The sequence below is a fragment of the Akebia trifoliata genome, chromosome 1, assembly GCF_017979445.1.
Source record: "Akebia trifoliata isolate Shusen 1 chromosome 1, ASM1797944v1, whole genome shotgun sequence".
In the NCBI taxonomy this organism is placed as follows: Eukaryota; Viridiplantae; Streptophyta; class Magnoliopsida; order Ranunculales; family Lardizabalaceae; genus Akebia; species Akebia trifoliata.
This window is the reverse complement of record NC_141375.1, coordinates 25,464,661-25,482,971: the sequence shown is the minus strand read 5'-3', so window position 1 is coordinate 25,482,971 and position 18,311 is coordinate 25,464,661. Positions and strand designations below refer to the sequence as shown.

The 18,311-nt window shown below is 34.8% G+C and overlaps 3 protein-coding genes across 3 annotated transcripts; 1 reads left to right on the top strand and 2 right to left on the bottom strand.

Annotated features, from left to right (window-relative positions):
• Positions 1-465: 465 nt before the first annotated feature.
• On the top strand, positions 466-2,637 carry LOC147411221 (uncharacterized). The gene is made up of 2 exons (XM_086450505.1): positions 466-994; positions 2,072-2,637. Exons 1-2 carry the CDS (start codon positions 491-493, stop codon positions 2,510-2,512), a joined length of 945 nt encoding a protein of 314 aa, XP_086306631.1. The 5' UTR covers positions 466-490; the 3' UTR covers positions 2,513-2,637.
• A 1,633-nt stretch (positions 2,638-4,270) lies between these two features.
• Positions 4,271-7,044, bottom strand: LOC147411220 (uncharacterized). The gene is made up of 2 exons (XM_086450392.1): positions 6,790-7,044; positions 4,271-5,006 (listed from the first exon to the last, which is right to left on the bottom strand). Exons 1-2 carry the CDS (start codon positions 6,955-6,957, stop codon positions 4,470-4,472), a joined length of 705 nt encoding a protein of 234 aa, XP_086306518.1. The 5' UTR covers positions 6,958-7,044; the 3' UTR covers positions 4,271-4,469.
• Positions 7,045-15,209: 8,165 nt separating this feature from the next.
• Positions 15,210-16,773, bottom strand: LOC147411219 (pluviatolide O-methyltransferase-like). The gene is given in 3 exon segments (XM_086450284.1): positions 15,210-15,537; positions 15,540-15,627; positions 15,945-16,773. Coding segments are annotated over 3 exon segments (1,068 nt in total). The 5' UTR covers positions 16,716-16,773; the 3' UTR covers positions 15,210-15,328.
• Between the last annotated feature and the right edge of the window lie 1,538 nt (positions 16,774-18,311).

Below are 18,311 nucleotides of genomic sequence, written 5' to 3'. Positions count from 1 at the left end.
CAAATAAGGGCCATTTAGTCATTGTCCAGGGAATCCATGGATGGATTAAGATTGATGATGTAGATCATTACTATTCTGCTCCAACCGCCTAAATATCCTGAAAAGGAAAAAAAAGGTGGGGTTTTATTTATATTTAATGTCAGATCAGGGACCTTTATAATCATTTTACAAACTTTGAGCCATCATGACCACTAAGCAAGCCCCTCTTATTCTTATCCAATTTGTTAATGTCACTACCTTAAGCTGTCTCATCACTAGAAGGACACTCTTTTGTTTCTTTATAAACAAAAGCCAACCACATGTATTGTGTGCTGTCATGACCCATCATTGGCAGCCAAAGCAAATCACCACCCCATATTTCTTAGCTGTTTGTGTTAAATGCACCCTCTCACAGGCATTAATCAAACACTTCCATAAAGTCTTACCCACACATGATCCTTACTACCTATATATATATATATATATATATAAAAGAGATAATAGAGTTCACATGGATTCTTCCCTCATACCCATTTGCACACCTTTTAAAGGCTATATAGAAACACAAGGAGAAAAAGAAAAAACCTCATGTTGTTCTTTTACTTGTAGTGATGAGAGATTGGTAGTTATGGAGCTTATTGATCCTTCCAAATCTTGTTCTAGTAGAGATGAAGAAGTTGAAGCTATAGAGCTTTTGGATGAGTTTTGGTTTTTTAAAAACTTGCTTCATGGAGGAGTAAGGATGTTTAGGTCTTCTTTTGATCCATATCCTTCCTCAAACAAGATTCAAGTTATCGTCGCTGATGTCAAACAGTCTTCAACATCCACCAATCTCCCTACTGATAATGGCTTCGTTCGTCATAATTTTCATCGGACTCCTTCATTACCTCCTCATGTAGGGAGGGAAAAAATGGTTCGTGATAAAGAAATCGTTCGTCGATCAAGCAAATTAACAAAGCAAGCCTCACTTAATTCTTCGGACATCTTTCTCATGCCTCCGCTATCTATTTCTAAGGTACAATAGCATACATAATAAAGGTTTGATCTTATATGATTGTTGGGAATTTGTTTTCAATATGGATTCCTTAGATAAATGGTCATGGAAATTAAAATGAATATCATGGAAAATGATTTCCACCGATTGATTGCACGTAGAAAATATCAATAGAGAGTTGGCTTTTAGCTTAATTTGAAACTTGTTAGAGTAAACTTCATTGGATATTGAGGTGATCCTTTCCCGAAAGAGTCTTGATAATATGACTCGCCAGGTGGTATACTCAATTGACTCCTTGATGTGGATAAGTTCAGGAACCACAGATCTATACGCCTCGAAATACATGATTCCCTCGGGATACACTATTTTTAATGGGGAAGTGCAATAGTGTATCCTGAGGCATACATAGCTATTGTTCCTGAACTTCTCCACATCAGGGAGTTGATTGAGTATGCTACCTGGCGAGTGATATTATCACGACTCTTCCCAAAATCACTAGAACCAACAAGGCCAGTCAAATCATTGACTCAACTTTTCGACTCGACCAAGTCAACTCAAAAATCAGCAAGTTATGTTAAGAACAAAAGTTAAATATTTTATATATTTCAAAAATATTAAAAGTTATTTTTAAATATTTAAATTTTAATATATTTTTATTTGATACTAGTCCAAGTGATTCTTGAGTTGTTGTTAACTCGATACATCACATCCTGGTCGAGTCGAGTTTCCAAGTTTTAAAACTATGATTTTTGGGTTTATGGTTAAGCTGTTGAGGGAGATTATGAGAGAATGGCACTAAGATGTCGGAAAATCATTTTCCCAGGGAATGGGATGGGGAGCATAATTATTGTTTCCATAATTATAAGGAAAATACATAGTTCTACACACACACACACACACAAATTTTTTTTTTTTTTTTTATGAAAAATCATTTTCCAATCTATTTTCCATGCATAATCATGTAGACCTTCAAATTCAAATCCTGTAATTATTATTTTTGGATTAATTAGCTATATGGTCCAAACTTTACAACATTCAACTGTATCTAATTTTATTCTCTATATATATCGTTCACTAATTTTACTAAATTGGATACAGACCATGACACCAAGTCCCAGCATTCCAAGGCATCGAACACGAAGAGAATCGAAGATGGAAAGTGCGACTAAGGATATCAGAGACCATCCATGGACAACGAAAGAATCAATTTATGGGAACTCAAGTCAAAAGAAGATCTCAAAGAGCCTAAGTGAACTCGAATTCGAGGAAGTCCAAGGTTTTAAAGACTTAGGCTTTGTATTCGACAAGGATACCTTAAACCCAAGTGTGGTTAACATTATTCCAGGTTTACAAAGCAAGAGCATTGACCGGGAAAACGACAAGGTGAGTAGGCCTTATCTCTCTGAAGCATGGCTTGTACAGAGATCCTTCCCTCAAATACCCTATTGGATTGACCAGATCAGTGATGTAGGTGACAAGAAGGCACAACTAAAATTTTGGGCTAGAGCTGTGGCATCTAATGTGCGTCAGGAGTGTTAAAACTTAAAATAATCTAATCCATCTAATAATCATTGTAATTTCCATAATTAATCTGTTTTTTATTTTATTTTTTTTTATTACAATATTTCTATTAAATTTATAAATTATTTATACTTGGTTTGAACGAGGAAGTGGTGAGGCCAATTGCCTATGTTAGTATTTTAATTTGCTTTGTTTTATTTCAAAATAAAAATAATCACCTAGTTTATGACTTGGGTGGCTTGGTCGATGACCATGGACTCGGGTTCTCTTCGTGACGCTTTAGTCTTCAAAAGTGGGAATGTTGACAAGAGTAACAATAAATCCTACGAAGAGTACAAAATCGCTTGATGGGTTATAAGTGGATCATATGAAAATTGAAATTTAAAAATTTCCAATATGGTAACTAAAGGTTTCAATCATCAAGGATTGGAACCAGATAGGAACCTGATTTGATAAGGATTTGATCTTGTAATATTCGAGTAAATATTTTTAGTTTTTATTTTTTTGATATCGTCCCCCACCCTTTGAGTGGGACTAATCCCGCGGTCACATGCACCGCCCCCTTAGAAAGTCCTACGTGTAACAGGTTGAGTTGAGGTCAATTGGACTCTGGAGGGTGGCCCCAAGAAAATCATAACTTCATGGGGTTTCAAACACTTGAGGAGCTTATCAAGTCTCGGCTTGCCACCAGGCCAATCCCTTGGAGCTGTGGTATTTGAGTAAATATATTATGTAGATGGAAAAAGTTGCACTACTTTGGGATTTGCACTACTGGTTTGAGATCAGCAACTCTTGTACCTTGGGTGTGCTCAACACATAATCTCTCTAACGCTTAAGTCAGGTATAATCGAAAAAATGATGGAGTAATAATGTAGGGAGGAAATCCCAACGGGTTGACTCAATGACAATCTCAAATTGATGAGCAATTAATACCTGTAGGTTGTGAGTTCGATACATAGTATGAGCATTAATTTCTCAGGGCCCACCCTCACGTACTTGGCGCGTGTGAGGTGTGGGCGTTACACATGCCCTGGGACTAGTCCTTAGACAATACCATAGTCTATGGATTGGGCAAAGCCCAGATATAAGCCTGGTCCATTGTCTACAAGGATACCCGATTATTAAAAAAATAAAACAAATAATAATAATGTAGGGAGGTGAAAACATACATTTTGGTGTTTCTGTCATTATATTTATAGAGGTAAAACTCTAAGATTACCTTAGATCTCATTGTCAATTTGACCTTCATCCAATTTAAAAGGTGGATCTTGATTAAGAATATATCTAATCAAGATATTTTCCTTATTCAATCCTTATTTTCTATGGTTCTCCCATATCAAGATTTTAACACTTTTGACTTCGTCCAACTAAGTTGGCTCGTATTTTCAGAATTTACTCAAATCACTAGGTGCCACGTGTCATCTCTTGGCGTCTTTTAGAAAAATGTCCTCCACATATGATATGTATTTATTTTTATATTTGTGGCTCCATTTCGATTGGATATTCTGATTTTGATCCAATAAGAATCGAGCATGATTAAGATCTTGATTCAAATCTAATTGACAATCCTCATTAGGGCATATGCCAAGCGCCTGAGCCCATAAAAATTAAAAAAAAATAACTTTTTCTTTTTTGCTTGATCAATTAATAACTTTGAAAATACCCATAGAACTCTTAAATTTAAAATTCAAATACAATGGAGATAGCATCTTAGGGACATGTTCAGTTTCTATAAAGGTTCTTTGAAGAAGCAAAAGCATTAATTTGAACTTGAAGGAATGGAAGGCAAGAATATATTTGCTATTGCTGGAGGACCGAGATCCATTGTCACAATTTCTTACTTAGTTTCATATCATTCCATCCAATGTTTGATCACAAATGTTACTGAATCTGCAAATTCTCAAATGCTGATGTTGTGAGCTCAATCTCATCTTAATCTTACCATCCAAGATGCTAGATTACTTTAGGCACACCTTTATTTGCACACCACACTCCTTCCCAAAGCTTGGTTTAGAGGCTTGTACTGATGCAACGGGACTGAATTGGTATCTAGAAAGTGCATTAGTAACACCATAATAACCGATGAAACAAACATCGGGATTGGGCCAAATATCCATAATAACAAGGTTGTCGAGAAGTATAGCGCTCGAAGGCCAAGTGACCAGAAATTGCCTCCCCTTATAATTGCTAACTGCACACATTTAACTGGTATATCGGTGTTCGGTGTGCTTATTAGGAAGTTAGCTTGGACACAGTACCTTGCAGATTGAATGAACGAAGCAAAAGCTAGAAGGAAACATGTAAGGAGGCTGATGTACTTGATGGTAATGGTGGACGACCTCGTGTCTCCGTATATTAGGTTGCTCATGAAGATATTGTTTGATGAGCTTCCGACCCATGCACCGATGAGGGAGCTTAGACCTATGGAAAGGGAGGCTAGGTAGGTTGCTGCCCCAGTGCTGCTCGAGATCACCTGTAGAGCTACCGTGGTATTCTTCAAATCAGGATCAACCTGCCCCCCGAAAATACCCCACTAAAATTAGAAAGCTAGCTTATATTGCGAGCCATCTTTTCTTATAACATTTCAATTTATAAAATTGGGCCAGGATCAAGATCCAACGTATTTTGTAAATTGGGGTTACAAGTTTTGGAATGGGCCGATTTTTGGTGAGGGTGATCTGAAACTACTAACCCCAGTAATACAAGTTGAAGAATCATTGACCGTCCTTTTTTTGTAAACCACTTTTGATAGTGTTAAAAGTTTTAGAATGACATGATTTTTGGTGAGAATGGTCTCCTCACTATAGAGATCATCCTAACAAAAAATCAGCTCATTTTAAAAAATTTATCCCCAATTTACAAAACACGTTGGATAAAATGCTAGATCACGATCCTGCCCATATAAAATTATATAACATATCAAATAAGCATGAGCACACATCTTTAATTACTATTGTAATGAGATAATCAGAGTAGAAGTGGTTGGACACCAAATTTTGAAGGAAAATGCTAGAGTGAAATTAAAATTCACATCACACATTGTTGCCGTGGATGTGTGTACGAAATCATAAATGCTTTTCATCGAGATATGAGTGAAAGCATCTATGGTTATGTACACACCTCCCTATCAGCAATGTGTGAAATGATGTCAAAAACAAGAAAATTGCAACCCACGACCCTCAAAGCAAATTGCTTAGTTTTCAATATATATATATATATATATATCCATTTTTACTATTTAATATTCAAAAATTCTTTAATCAATATTTTAAATTACAAATAGAACCTTTCGATACATGTAGGTTTGCAAATGCCACCTTCTAGTTTATCTAATAAGAGAGGTTAATTCGTACGATAATTAATTATTTTCATAAGACACCAATTAATGAAAAAGTGGTTATGGAAAATAAAAGAGGAAGCTGAGAGCAACTGTGATGGTAATGTGACAACTTCCAACCTTCAATTCTCCATCGATCAAGCTTCACTCACGTCACAAAGACCCAATGAGTTTTGGGTCTTTTTGATCTTCAACTATTGACGACAACACGACATGACTTTGGTTAGCCTATTCCACTGTGTGTAGCGGTAGGCATCTTAATCCTATATTTAGAAACTGTAATGATTTTCTGACACCCCCCCTCTGACGCATGCCTCCCTACGCCCTCATCACATAATTGTTAATCATTTGCCTTAGGATACACATAATCACAAATCTTTTTCTTGTGTATCCCAAGGCAAATGATCACCGATTATGTGATGGGGTTGTGCGGGGGGGGGGGGGGATTTTCATATTATCACAACTCATTTAGAAATCCAAAAAAAGAGAAGAGATCGAAAAAGAGAGAGTGCAGTCATGACAAACATAACAATTATTTGTACCCCAAGACACCAACATCATCAATTGGTGTATTTTATATATAAAAATAAAATAAAAAGTTATGTAAAATTATGAGATATTTAAGATAATTGTGCTGCTTTCACTAAGTTGAATTAATTGAAAGGTGATATTAGAGTATGAACTTATGAAGGAATGTAATAATTAAGATGTACTATGATACATCCAATCATATATATTTTTAGGATTAAATCAAATAATTAAAGCTTACCATGAGATATATTAGATATGATTGGGATAAGAATTAATTGTGATAAGGATAATTCTTCAGTTTTCTGTCTAAACCCTATTTGGGTTATTCCAATCACATCAACTAAAATCAATCGATTCTTCTATTAGGTGATGTCAATTGAATTAATTGGTTAAAGTGAGAGAAGTGAAATGAGGAGAGAAATCAAACCTGCATCATTCTTTCAACCCATGCTTTCTTGTTGTGATTCTCATAACCAATGATTGTGGTATGTGGAAACCTTATGATTCTGTAGAGAAGGAAAAGATGGTACCCAAACATTAGCACTAACCCACAAGGGACCAACACCATATCTAAGTACTCCTTGTGCAATCCCATGTCCCTTCCTCTCTCTTTATGAATTATACATTGAGAGAGAGAGAGAGAGAGAGAAAGATTTGTTTCCAAGTTTCGGTATTAAAAATAAGTTCAAATTAAAGATGATGATGTCTTTAATTTTTCAAAAAAAAGCTTTGGATTTTTGTCTCATCTATCTGAGATTGGTTGTAGCTAAATGCGTGAGGCAACCGCCAAGAAACAACCTGCACGTCATGGATGGGTTGCTTGTACTCAACTCTATAAACAACTCTTCAAACTCAGTGGAGTTGACTCAACTCATTTCAATTTAGAGTTGACTCTCTATCTAAACTCTTTTGAGCCAGAGCCATGATTTAATTCGGAAACTCATGCCCGTTACATTAAGGATTATTTATTTTTTATACTCCAGAGATCAGAATTCACCAAAAAGGAAGAGAGATGGTGAAATTATCGTACCAGTAAGGCTTTTTATTTTATTTTTTCACCAAAATGATATTTTTATTATTTGTAAGGTTTTTTATTTCTTTTTTATATTTTTTCTAACGACATTTTTAAAGAGTTGCTATTGGCACCCCAACTGTTACTTATTGCACCCCAAACAAAAATAAGAGTTGCACTCCCCCCCCCCCCCCCCCCCCCTATGTGGCACATTTAGATTGGTGAAAATACAGATTGGACTCCATGTATGGCAGATCCTCTGTAGCACGATTCTCCTGAAGCCCATATCAATGTATGAGGGTGTGCCATGTCATCAAGATGGTTGCATCCAATCGTTTAAATAGAGGAGTTCAGTGACCGTCCATTTTCAAACATGTGATTAAGGCCAAAAATAAGTTCGTTTTTTTTTTTTTTCAAATATGATCTAAACCATGAATCCTAAAGGTCTATGTTGTTATTTTCCATCAATTTGGTGTTCTATGGACTGCAGAACAAGATCTACACGAGAAAGGGCTACAAAGGATCACCTCCAAGAGTTGAGAGCTGAGGAATTTTAAACACTAATCCAAACGTGCCACATAGACACCGTTCCTATAAAATAGGAACTGGACACTGTGTTGGATCTGAGTCGTAAAATAAAGATAGTCGAGATCTCATACTGTATCCCATTTTTATAGAAAAAATCGGCGTCTACATGGTGCAATTTGATTAAGAATATAAACACATTAGGCTTCATGAACGGCTTGTTTAGGAGTCCGAAGTGTTTTTAAACACTAATCAAAGCGTTTCACTACCACATAGAGACCTATTTTAATTTATAGGAGCTTTCTTGTTGAGAATAAGTAAAAGTTGGGGTGCTATATACTGCCACTGGGTGTGACAAACGTTGTTACATTTAAGAAATAATAACTTCTAAAGGTGATAAACAGCCAATAGGGTGTGATAAACGTTGGGTTTAAAAGCTGTTTCAATGTGATAAACGTTTTGTAATGTTGAAATATTAACTTGGACGTAGATGCCTTCTATAATGTTTGAATGGTATATTTTAATCTTTAATTAGGGTTTGATAAATAATTTAAGAAATTGGGTCATAATAAGTAAAAGTTAGGGTGCCAATAGCAACTCTCCATTTTTATCATTTGATTTCAATACAATAAAATTTCAACAGTAACTAAAATAGATGCAAGTGCCAATTGGCTTTGTTGGTAAAGTCCTTGGGTATTGGTGATACCAAAATTTGGGTTCAAATCCCCTAACGGCACCAAATTATATATGAACTCATTAGAAATAGACTCACAAGCAAAAATAATAATAATTGATAATTCTCTTTTATACCCTACTAGAGTTTGCGAGTGCGTACGACTTTATCATCCTCTTTGGGGTTAAGGGGGGTAAAAGAGAAAAGATAATAAAATTGTAAGGGTATTTATTGGAAAAAGGGTTGAAGGGTAATAAAGTTGAGGGTCATTATTGAAAAAGGACTGAAGAGAAAAAAAAAGTTAGATATTATTAGGAAGGAAAATACTAGAATGACACAAACGGAGACACAAAAGTGACAAAAATGATATGATGTGCTGGTGTGCATATAATCGTAAATACTTTTTTACTCGTGCAGAAAAACATCTACGGTAATGTACGTGACACCACATCATTTTGTCACCTTTGTGTCATCCAAGCACGACTCTATTAGGAAGGAGTAGAAGATGACAGACAATAAAATTGAAGGAATACTCTTGAAAGAGAGAAACAAAATAAATTCAAATTGTTCATTAAGATTCATAGGGAGATTAAATCTTAATCCTGTTCTTATGGGGAAATTACCATTGGGAAGAGAAATGTTATGTTTTATCATATTGATATAGAAAAACAAAATTACGTTCATTGATAGCCTTCCAAAGTTGTAGGAATGTCAATGGATACCCATACCGAATTACTTGATGGTCATCGAAGAACCTAAGGCCAAAGGTTGATCTCAAATCCCATAAAACACATTTTTTTATATTATAAATCACAAAATGTAACAACCTTTTGCTAACGAAGATGTTTGTAGCAAAAGTGACTACACATGAGCCAAGCGCTCCTTAGGTAGCTACTTAGCTTATGGCAGGAGATGGGATTGGAACGAGATAGCTTTTTCACAAGTGAAAATGTCTGTCTCCGGAAAGCTACATACGGTTGTTACATGAGAAGGTTGTTGGGGGTTGAAGGCAGGTTATTGCATGCTTGGGCAACATTGTTGAGGGTTTCAAATGAAGTTAAGGTGGAGAGTTTTGTAGGCGGGTTTCACTTGTGTTTGCGGAGGTAAGAATAACTTAATTTTTCATTGCTAATGTAATCTCTCCTTTGATAGTAAATTTTTCTTTTTCCCTGGTTGGTGTGGATCTATACCTATTGTACGTAAATCCTAATATTGTGAGTGTATGCTATTTTTCTTTCTTTATCTGTTTCTCTAAATTTGTTTTATTTGTCTTGCACAAGATTCTTGGATTTCCATGGATTGTCGGAGTTAATTTATTGGTTGATTTCTAGAAATTTTGTTTCAAAGCACTTGGCATTGATGCAAAATATATACAGACTCAAAAGACAAAAAAACAAATGATAGGAAAAGAAAATTGGAAAAACTTTTGTGAATAAGATTAAAATTTATACAATTTGCCATTAGAACAATGTCCAAAGACAATATCAATTGAGGATTTCTCCATATACCAAGTGAAAAGCTGTAGTTCGAACTAAGTTTTGAAATAGTGGAATTTATAACTCGCAAATTAACCTTAGTGATCGATTGTAAAACTTGATATATAAATGCAGAGATATAGAAATTAAAATAAGACTTTGGGTAAGTCGAATTCGTTCCACAAGGACAGTTTGGATTCAAAAGCTCATTCGGATAAAAAGGTCAAAACAGAGTTAGAAAACAGATTCTTTAAAAACATATTTGTTGCACAAATAAGATGGAAATCAACTTAAAATTTAGAATCAAAACATGAAATAAAGACTGAAAATCTAAGAGAGAGAGAGAGATTAGAGAAGTCAAGTAAGCTTTTGCAATTAATCCATAATGTAGATAAATTCTGAATATAACTCAATCCATGGAGCAAGTCATTGCTCATGGATCGGACGGTGAAACAATTAAATCCTTGAAAGTAATCAAAAACTATTCATGAAAATCCTAATATGATTGAGATTGCCCAACTTATCTTCTGATTTTTCACAGAGCATAGTCATTCTTGAACTTATTTAAGTAATGACTATCTAAGTTGGATCAGAAATATAAGCTAGATTACCTTAATCAGAAGAGAATTTTCAAAATGATAACATGTAAGCAAAATAAGAATCTAAATCTATATTAGAGGGATTAATTTTCTTTGGTTTTCTTAACTTCTCTAATGAGAATTTAGCTAATCATTGCAAGAATTGTAATTGCAGAAAATAACAAAAGAACAAAGAACATGGGTGAAGAAGTTGATGATCGATCTGTAATTCTCCTTTAATAGCTCTCAGAAGAATTACAAAAAGTATGAATGGATCACTCTTGATGTTCTCACTACACTCAAGAGCTCTCTCAAAAGAAAATTACAGAGAATTAAAGAAAGAAAAACCAAAAATTACAGAAGAAGAGAAGGTTCATTCTCTGAAATCAATCCTCCAATTTATAGCATTCGTAATCGGGTCATTGGGTTGATTTTCCAGATGATTTGCTTCGAAAGAACCATTATGTTACAACCATCGAAGTGTCTAGAACATTTTGCACAAATCTCGAGAAAAAATTTCTCGAAATCATCGCGGAGTACCAAGGCCTAACCGCGGGGCGGTAACGTGGCACCCAAATTCCTCGAGATTTTGCTAGATGCTTCATTTTTGCTCGCGTATTGTAATCGTCTTTGTTTCGCGATTTGATAACTTCCACGTGCACTTATTTATCTACAATTAACAATAATATCTCATTAGCTCTATTAATTTGGATAAATAATTTAATTTTGCAATTATTTAAAGGAATTAGCATTTATACGGTGATAATCTTAGTGTAATTATGGTTCTAAAATCGAATAATTGGGACCTTATCACTTAGTTAAGAATAACAACAAAAACCTCTAAAACAAAGGATTCTATTTCATTATAAAGATGTGCATTTCTATCAACAATGCCTTTATTCTATTCTTAGTGATGAGAGCTGCCCATACCCCAATCGAGATGGAGGTACATATCTTTATGCCTTTTGGTCCATACATAAGATAATTGTTGTGGCTAGATCCCAAATTACACATGAAAATCCAATTATTGAAATTAATCCCTTCTAACACCCAAGCAATCAATTTCAACAACCAAACCCCAATAATGTGTTGCGAAGTAAATGCAAGTAATAGTAAAGAAAGTAAAGAAATGAACACAATTACAACACAAGATATACGTGGTTCACCTACAATGGGACTACATCCACGGGCAAATCGATAAGTAGAAATTCACTATTTAAGGAAGAAATTACAAGTATGGAGATTTAAACTTACCTCTAACTTTCTAGTGAAATCCACCAAATCTCTACATCCAATTTTAGTAAGAACTTAAACAAGAAATTGATCTCACTCTTATTTGCATAAACTCGCAACAATCATGTGAAGATCACCCTCAAGAACCTTGAGTATCTAGGTTTTACAAGAGAGGAAAAATACATACATAGAGACTTAATGTTTTCTTACACTCTTTAACAAAGAGAAAACCCCATTTTAAAGAAACTCCTTTTATGGACAACAACTATCATCAAGGAATCCTTTTTATTTCTCATAAACTAATGAAATGCCATTACCCAAAATACCCTTGGACAAAACCTATTAACCTTAAGAAACAAAATAATAATGATTTTATATCACCAAACCCAACAATCTCCACTTTGATAGAAAATCACCTACATACCATTGCCAAACAACCAAACTTACATTAGCTTGAAACCTAGAGAAGTCGAGCTCTTTTCGAACTTCTCTACTTGAACTGTCTTTATTAGCATATATGTTAAATTCTCCTTATTTCCAACATTTATAAATCGTACAATGCATTCTTAACTTATGTGTCCCAACCTTCGATGCCATAACCGTATTAGATAGTTATTATTTTCTCCCATCATGTTTGCATCTCCAACCACCGTTTATCCAATTAGCTTGTATAAATTGTCAACCTATACATATTTGATGATAACCAATGATCCTTTGGTGATATTGAGAACTCTATCTTGCCCAGTGAATTTGTAACCACTAGAATCTAATTTGGAAAAAGAAATCAAACTCTTCTTTAGCTCCAGCACATGTCTAACACCTTTAAGTGTTCTTACCATCTCATCAAACACTCTTAACCTTAACGTGCCAACTCCAAGCGTTTTACTAGTTGAATTGTTTCCCATCAAAATCGAACCATCTTCACATGGTTCATGTGAACTAAACCAAGATCGATGGGGGCACATGTGATGAGTAGCACCACTATCAAGAATCTAATTTTTTTAAAACATGGGATTGTCTCGAGCCATGAGCTTTCATCTTCTATAAATTTGGATGTAGACTCCTCAACTTGATTAGTTTTTTTTTTCTTCGGTACTTTGCTTTTCGTTACCCATTTTTTTGTTGGAACTTGAATCTTTACTCGATTCATTTCTTTTGCAACAATCCCTTTTTATATGTCCTATTTTGCCATAATACCAACAACATTTTTTGTCAAAATGACCTTTAAATTTTGATTGATGATTGGATTTGCTTCTTGACATGTGAACCTTTATATCTGGGTCTCCCAAGCTTCCCAAAGATGCCTTCCTTCGAAGCTCACCAGCAAGTAATGCACTACACACCACATCCAAGTCAATAACATCTTTTTTGGTGTAACTCAAAGTAATAACCAAATTATCATAAAACTTTGGCAATGTGCATATTAAAGTCACCACCTCATCCTCTGTTTTCATCCTCACACCAATGCTTTCACATTGACAAATAATGTTGTTAAACTCATTTAAGTGCTCTTAAATCTTTGTGCCTTCCGTCATTCTCATGGATTCCAATTTTCTCTTCAAGAAAATTTGACTAGTTAGAGACTTAGTTTGATATAAGCCTTCTAACTTCACCCATAAGTCTTTTGTTGTTTTCTCCCTGATAATATTGAATAACACCTCATTCGCTAAAGACAAATGAATAGTTGCCCGTGCCTTCAAATCAAGTTCTTCCTAATCATCTTTGCTCATTGTTTCAACTACGTGTTTTTCTCATACAAAGTATTGTGTTATCCTTATTGAATTAACAAATCATGGATCTTCATCTTCCACAACTCAAAAAAAAATTTCCCATCAAATTTCTCCACCTCAAGTTAAATAATCACCATTTTTTTTGCAAACACCTTGCATACACAACCTAGACACATTGATACCACTTGTTGTGCCTAGATCCCAAGCCACACACGAAAATCCGATTATTGAAATTAATTCCTTCTAACACTCAAGCAATCAATTTCAACAACCAAACCCCAAAATGTGTTGTAAAGAAAATACAAGTAATAGTAAAGAAAATAGAGAAATGAACACAACCACAACACAAGATATGCGTGATTCACCTACAATGAGACTATATCCATGGGCAAGCTGGCAAGTAGAAATCCACTATTTAAGGAAGAAATTATAAGTATGGAGGTTTATACTTACCTCCAACTCTCCAGTGAAACCCACAAAATCTCTACACCCAACTCTAGTAATAATTCAAACAAGAAATTGATCCCACCCTCGTTGTCATAAATCCGCAACAACCATGTAAAGATCACCCACAAGAACCTTGAGCATCAAGGTTTTACAAGAAAGGAAAAATATATACATAGAGACTTAATGTTTTCTCATACTCTTTAATAAAGAGAAAGTCCCCTTTTAGAGAAATCTCTTTTATGGACAACAACTACCATCTAGGAATTCTTTTTATTTCTCTTAAACTAATGAAATTATATTACCCAAAACACCCTTGGACAAAACCTATTAACCTTAAGAAACAAAAGAGTGGTGATTTTATATCACCAAACCCAACAATAATAATAATAATAACTTTTTTTTATAGGTAAAGATAATATTAAAAGTTTAACCAATATATTCTAAGGAGTGGAACCCTTAACTTCTACACACAAACTTCCATTTAAACAAGAACAACTTTAAAAAAAATTTATCAACGTCATTAATCCGTTAATCCCCAACTCCTTTCGTTTGGAAACATGTCTATTATTCCTCCCCTTCCAAGTTTCTGGAAATTTTCAAAGGGAAGGGTTCTCCAAAGATTTTTCTCGCATTTGAACTCCAACTTGGGAATTGAAGAGTCATGTAGGTTGTAGGACTAAATAAGGTAGAATTGGAGACATCCAATCCTTATATGACAATCATAGATGTGAAACTAACACATTTGAGGGACTATAATCCATTCCAACTTGGAGTATTAAGTACATTTTGTTATTATTTATGGAGCTTGACGACACTAATCAACCAGGAGTAATGTTCATCTTTTAACACAGTGGAGACACAACTTTTTCTAAGGGTATTTTTGTAATTTCACTAGTATTATGTAAATCTTGGTCATGTTTTATATATATATATATATATATATATATATATATATATATATATATATATATATATATATATATATATATATACGTATAATCTGTAACTACGAGTTTTCTCTGCATGGTAGAATCGGTGTAACTAGTGGATGTACTTCGGTCTTGAGGGAATCACGTGAATTTTGTGTGTGTTTGCATCTTGATTTCTTTTTTCTCGTTCTGTTTTACTTTTTCATAACACATTTTAATTTTTTTGTGGAAGAAAATTCTATTAAAGCAAACCAACAAGGATACATATAGGGGTGGTACATGGGGTCATAATAACTCAAACCAGCATACAAGAACCAACGTAGGAACACATAAATATAGTGTCATCGAGTAACAACAATCCTCATTAAGGGAAAATCTCAATGAGGGACCTTAAACCCAGAACAGGATTTATCTTATAGCGAGTGAAGCCTGACTCTAAGAAGAGCTTCTCCCATTCTTTCTCAGTTCTCTCTTTTCCGGTCAACAAAACCATCATCATATCAAAAAAGAGTTGTGTTTCAGTTGACTCATATTTCCCTTTTTTATCATCTACTACCATATCTATTATAATCACTTTCCTCCCTCATCTTTGGAGGAAATTGCTTCCTTGCTTCGCTTCAGGAGCTTCACGCATTCTTCGTCTGTCCAATCACGCATAATCCACTGTGGAGTCAATGTTTGTGAGTAAAATTAATAACAAAACTTTACACATGGGTCGGTTCCAAGCCAATGATGGAAAAATGTTCGATATCACCAATCGGGATAAAAATTCATAAATCAATGGGCTTGGAAGAGTATGCCAAGTGAAGAAACTCTTCGAAATGCTATATGGTACAAATTTAAGGCTCATTGATCTATGAATGTTTGGTCCACCCAACACACCAAAAAGTTAGACTTACATATGTTTGGAATTAAAAAAAAAAAAAAAAATGAAATCTAAGAGCAAGAAATTAAATAAAAGAAGGAAGGAGGTACCATACCTTAAATAAAATTGCATCTGCTGGAGGGACAGACTCAAACATATCCCCTCTAACAAATTCCAGGTTCTTACTCCCTTGCAAGGTACCAACAACATGGGGAAGGTCAAAAACAGTGCATTTCAAGTGTGGGAAGGCCTCAGCAATGGCCCTGGCCACAGTTCCAGTGCCACCCCCTACATCAACCAATGACTTCAATTCCCCAAACATCGCCTTACATTCATTAATAACTACAGTGATCACCAATCGAGCATCGCAAGCCATGGAATCATTGAATAACTTGCCGAACTCAGGACGTTGTGTCCCATAGTCCCAAAGGCCCCTTCCGTGTGTCATCTCGAACGGTGTAAGCTCACTCCTCTGGAACCAACCACTTAAGAAATGGCAAGGTGTTATCATGACCAGGTCTAGTGCCACTAGCAAGGATGGTGATAAACTCATAGCGTGGTCCTTTAAGAGAGGCGTAGATGAAGGTGTGAGCACATATCCTTCTTCTTGTTGATCTCCATCAATTTTTTGTTGGGCGAAGAAGCCAGAGTGAACCAATATGCGCATGAGTCGATACACACAATCAGATTTCGATTGAGGGATTGGAAGTGATTTTACTAATTGTGAGAGGGTGATGGGTTGGTGATGGTTGTGTATGATGTCTGGTATGCCAAGTTGAACTGCACACTTGAGTGACATGGAGCTTATGAAGTTAAATATGTGGCTCCATATGTGAACTTGAGCTTTAAGTAACTCATTTCCTCCCTCGACATCAATAATATCCATCTTGCCTTTGTTTCTCTTCAAGAACTCCTTGTATCTAAGTCATGCCTGTATAGATGCATATTTAGGGTCCCGTTCGGCACCCTAAGTTTTACCACACACTTTAACAAACGCGTTTTGTCCTACATGTGTTAGAAGTTTCGGAATGGGCTGATTTTTGGTGAGGATGATCTCTATGGTGAGGAGATCATCCTCACCAAAAATCAGCTCATTCCAAAACTTCTAACCCCATCAAAAATGATTTACAAAAAATGGACGGTCCACGATTTTTCAACTTGTAAACATGGGGCTAAACATTTCGGAATGGGCTGATTTTTTGGGAGGATGATCTTCTAATCATAGAGATCATCCTCACCAAAAATCAGCCCATTCTAAAACTTCTAACCCATGTAGGACAAAAAACGTTTGTTAAAGTGTGCAGTAAAACTTAGGGTGCTGAACATTTCCCATTTATATGTGTAGGGTGAAAAGGCAGATGAATAGAAGAAAAATATTTAAAGTGTAATTTTACAATCATACCCTTTTGAGTACTTCCTTTTATGTTTTACGTGTTTCATAATAAAATCATGACTCATTTTTGTTTTTTTTTCTATCCAACAAAATTAAATTTCGAAGTTGTCTTTATTGGTGAGATTTGGTGTAAATCTAAGGCAAGGGAATGATAATCACATCGTTAAAATTTTAAAATAATTAAATAACAAATTGGGAAGGGAAGACTCACCATGGACCCTGATTTGAATTGATGCCATATTTATTGTTTTCCAGGTATTTTCGTAATTTCACTAATATCAGATAAAATCTCACAATTTTCTTTTCATATATATTACAAACTGGATTAATAATAGATGCTATATGTGAAGAGTTGAGATAAACTCAAATTCCTAAATGATCTTAATCGCAGTGAAATTCATTTAAATAAAGAGTGTTGTTAATAAAATGTAAACCTACCACCATAACTATCACAATGTGAAAAAAATCCAAATTCAATGGCCAAGGCCATTGAATTTCATAAAATTCAACCGATCAATTATTGTTGAATTGTTTTCGATGAGCTGAAACTATCAAATTAATGGAGGATGGGAGAAATTTGAAGGTTGTAAGCCATTGAATCTGGGGAACATCTAAAATTTCAACGGCCCTAGGCCTTTGAAATTTGGTTTCTAAAATTTATGATCACCATGACCGATTGAATTTTCCAATTTTCACGTATTGTATATGATTTTGTGCATCTCAAAACATTTTAATAACTTGCAAGAAAACTAATACTCTAATTAATAATCACAAAATCTTATTTAATATTGATCATCTCATCTTAAATCTTTAAATGTTGTTTTGTATTTTTATGAACACCACCAAAAAACAATCTCTTAATTACTTTGCTAATGTTCAAAAATGGGCTAAATTTTTCAAAAAAAACGTTGAAGTGGACTGGTTTTTGAACTATTAATTGAAGTGTTTAATTTACAGTGGAATAATTGCTTTGAATCGAATAATAAAAAGCAATAAAGTTGAAGGGATATTCCGGAAAAGGCAATAGGTTGGTGATGGTTGTGTATGATGTTGGGTATTCCCAGTTGAACTGCACACTTGAGTGACATG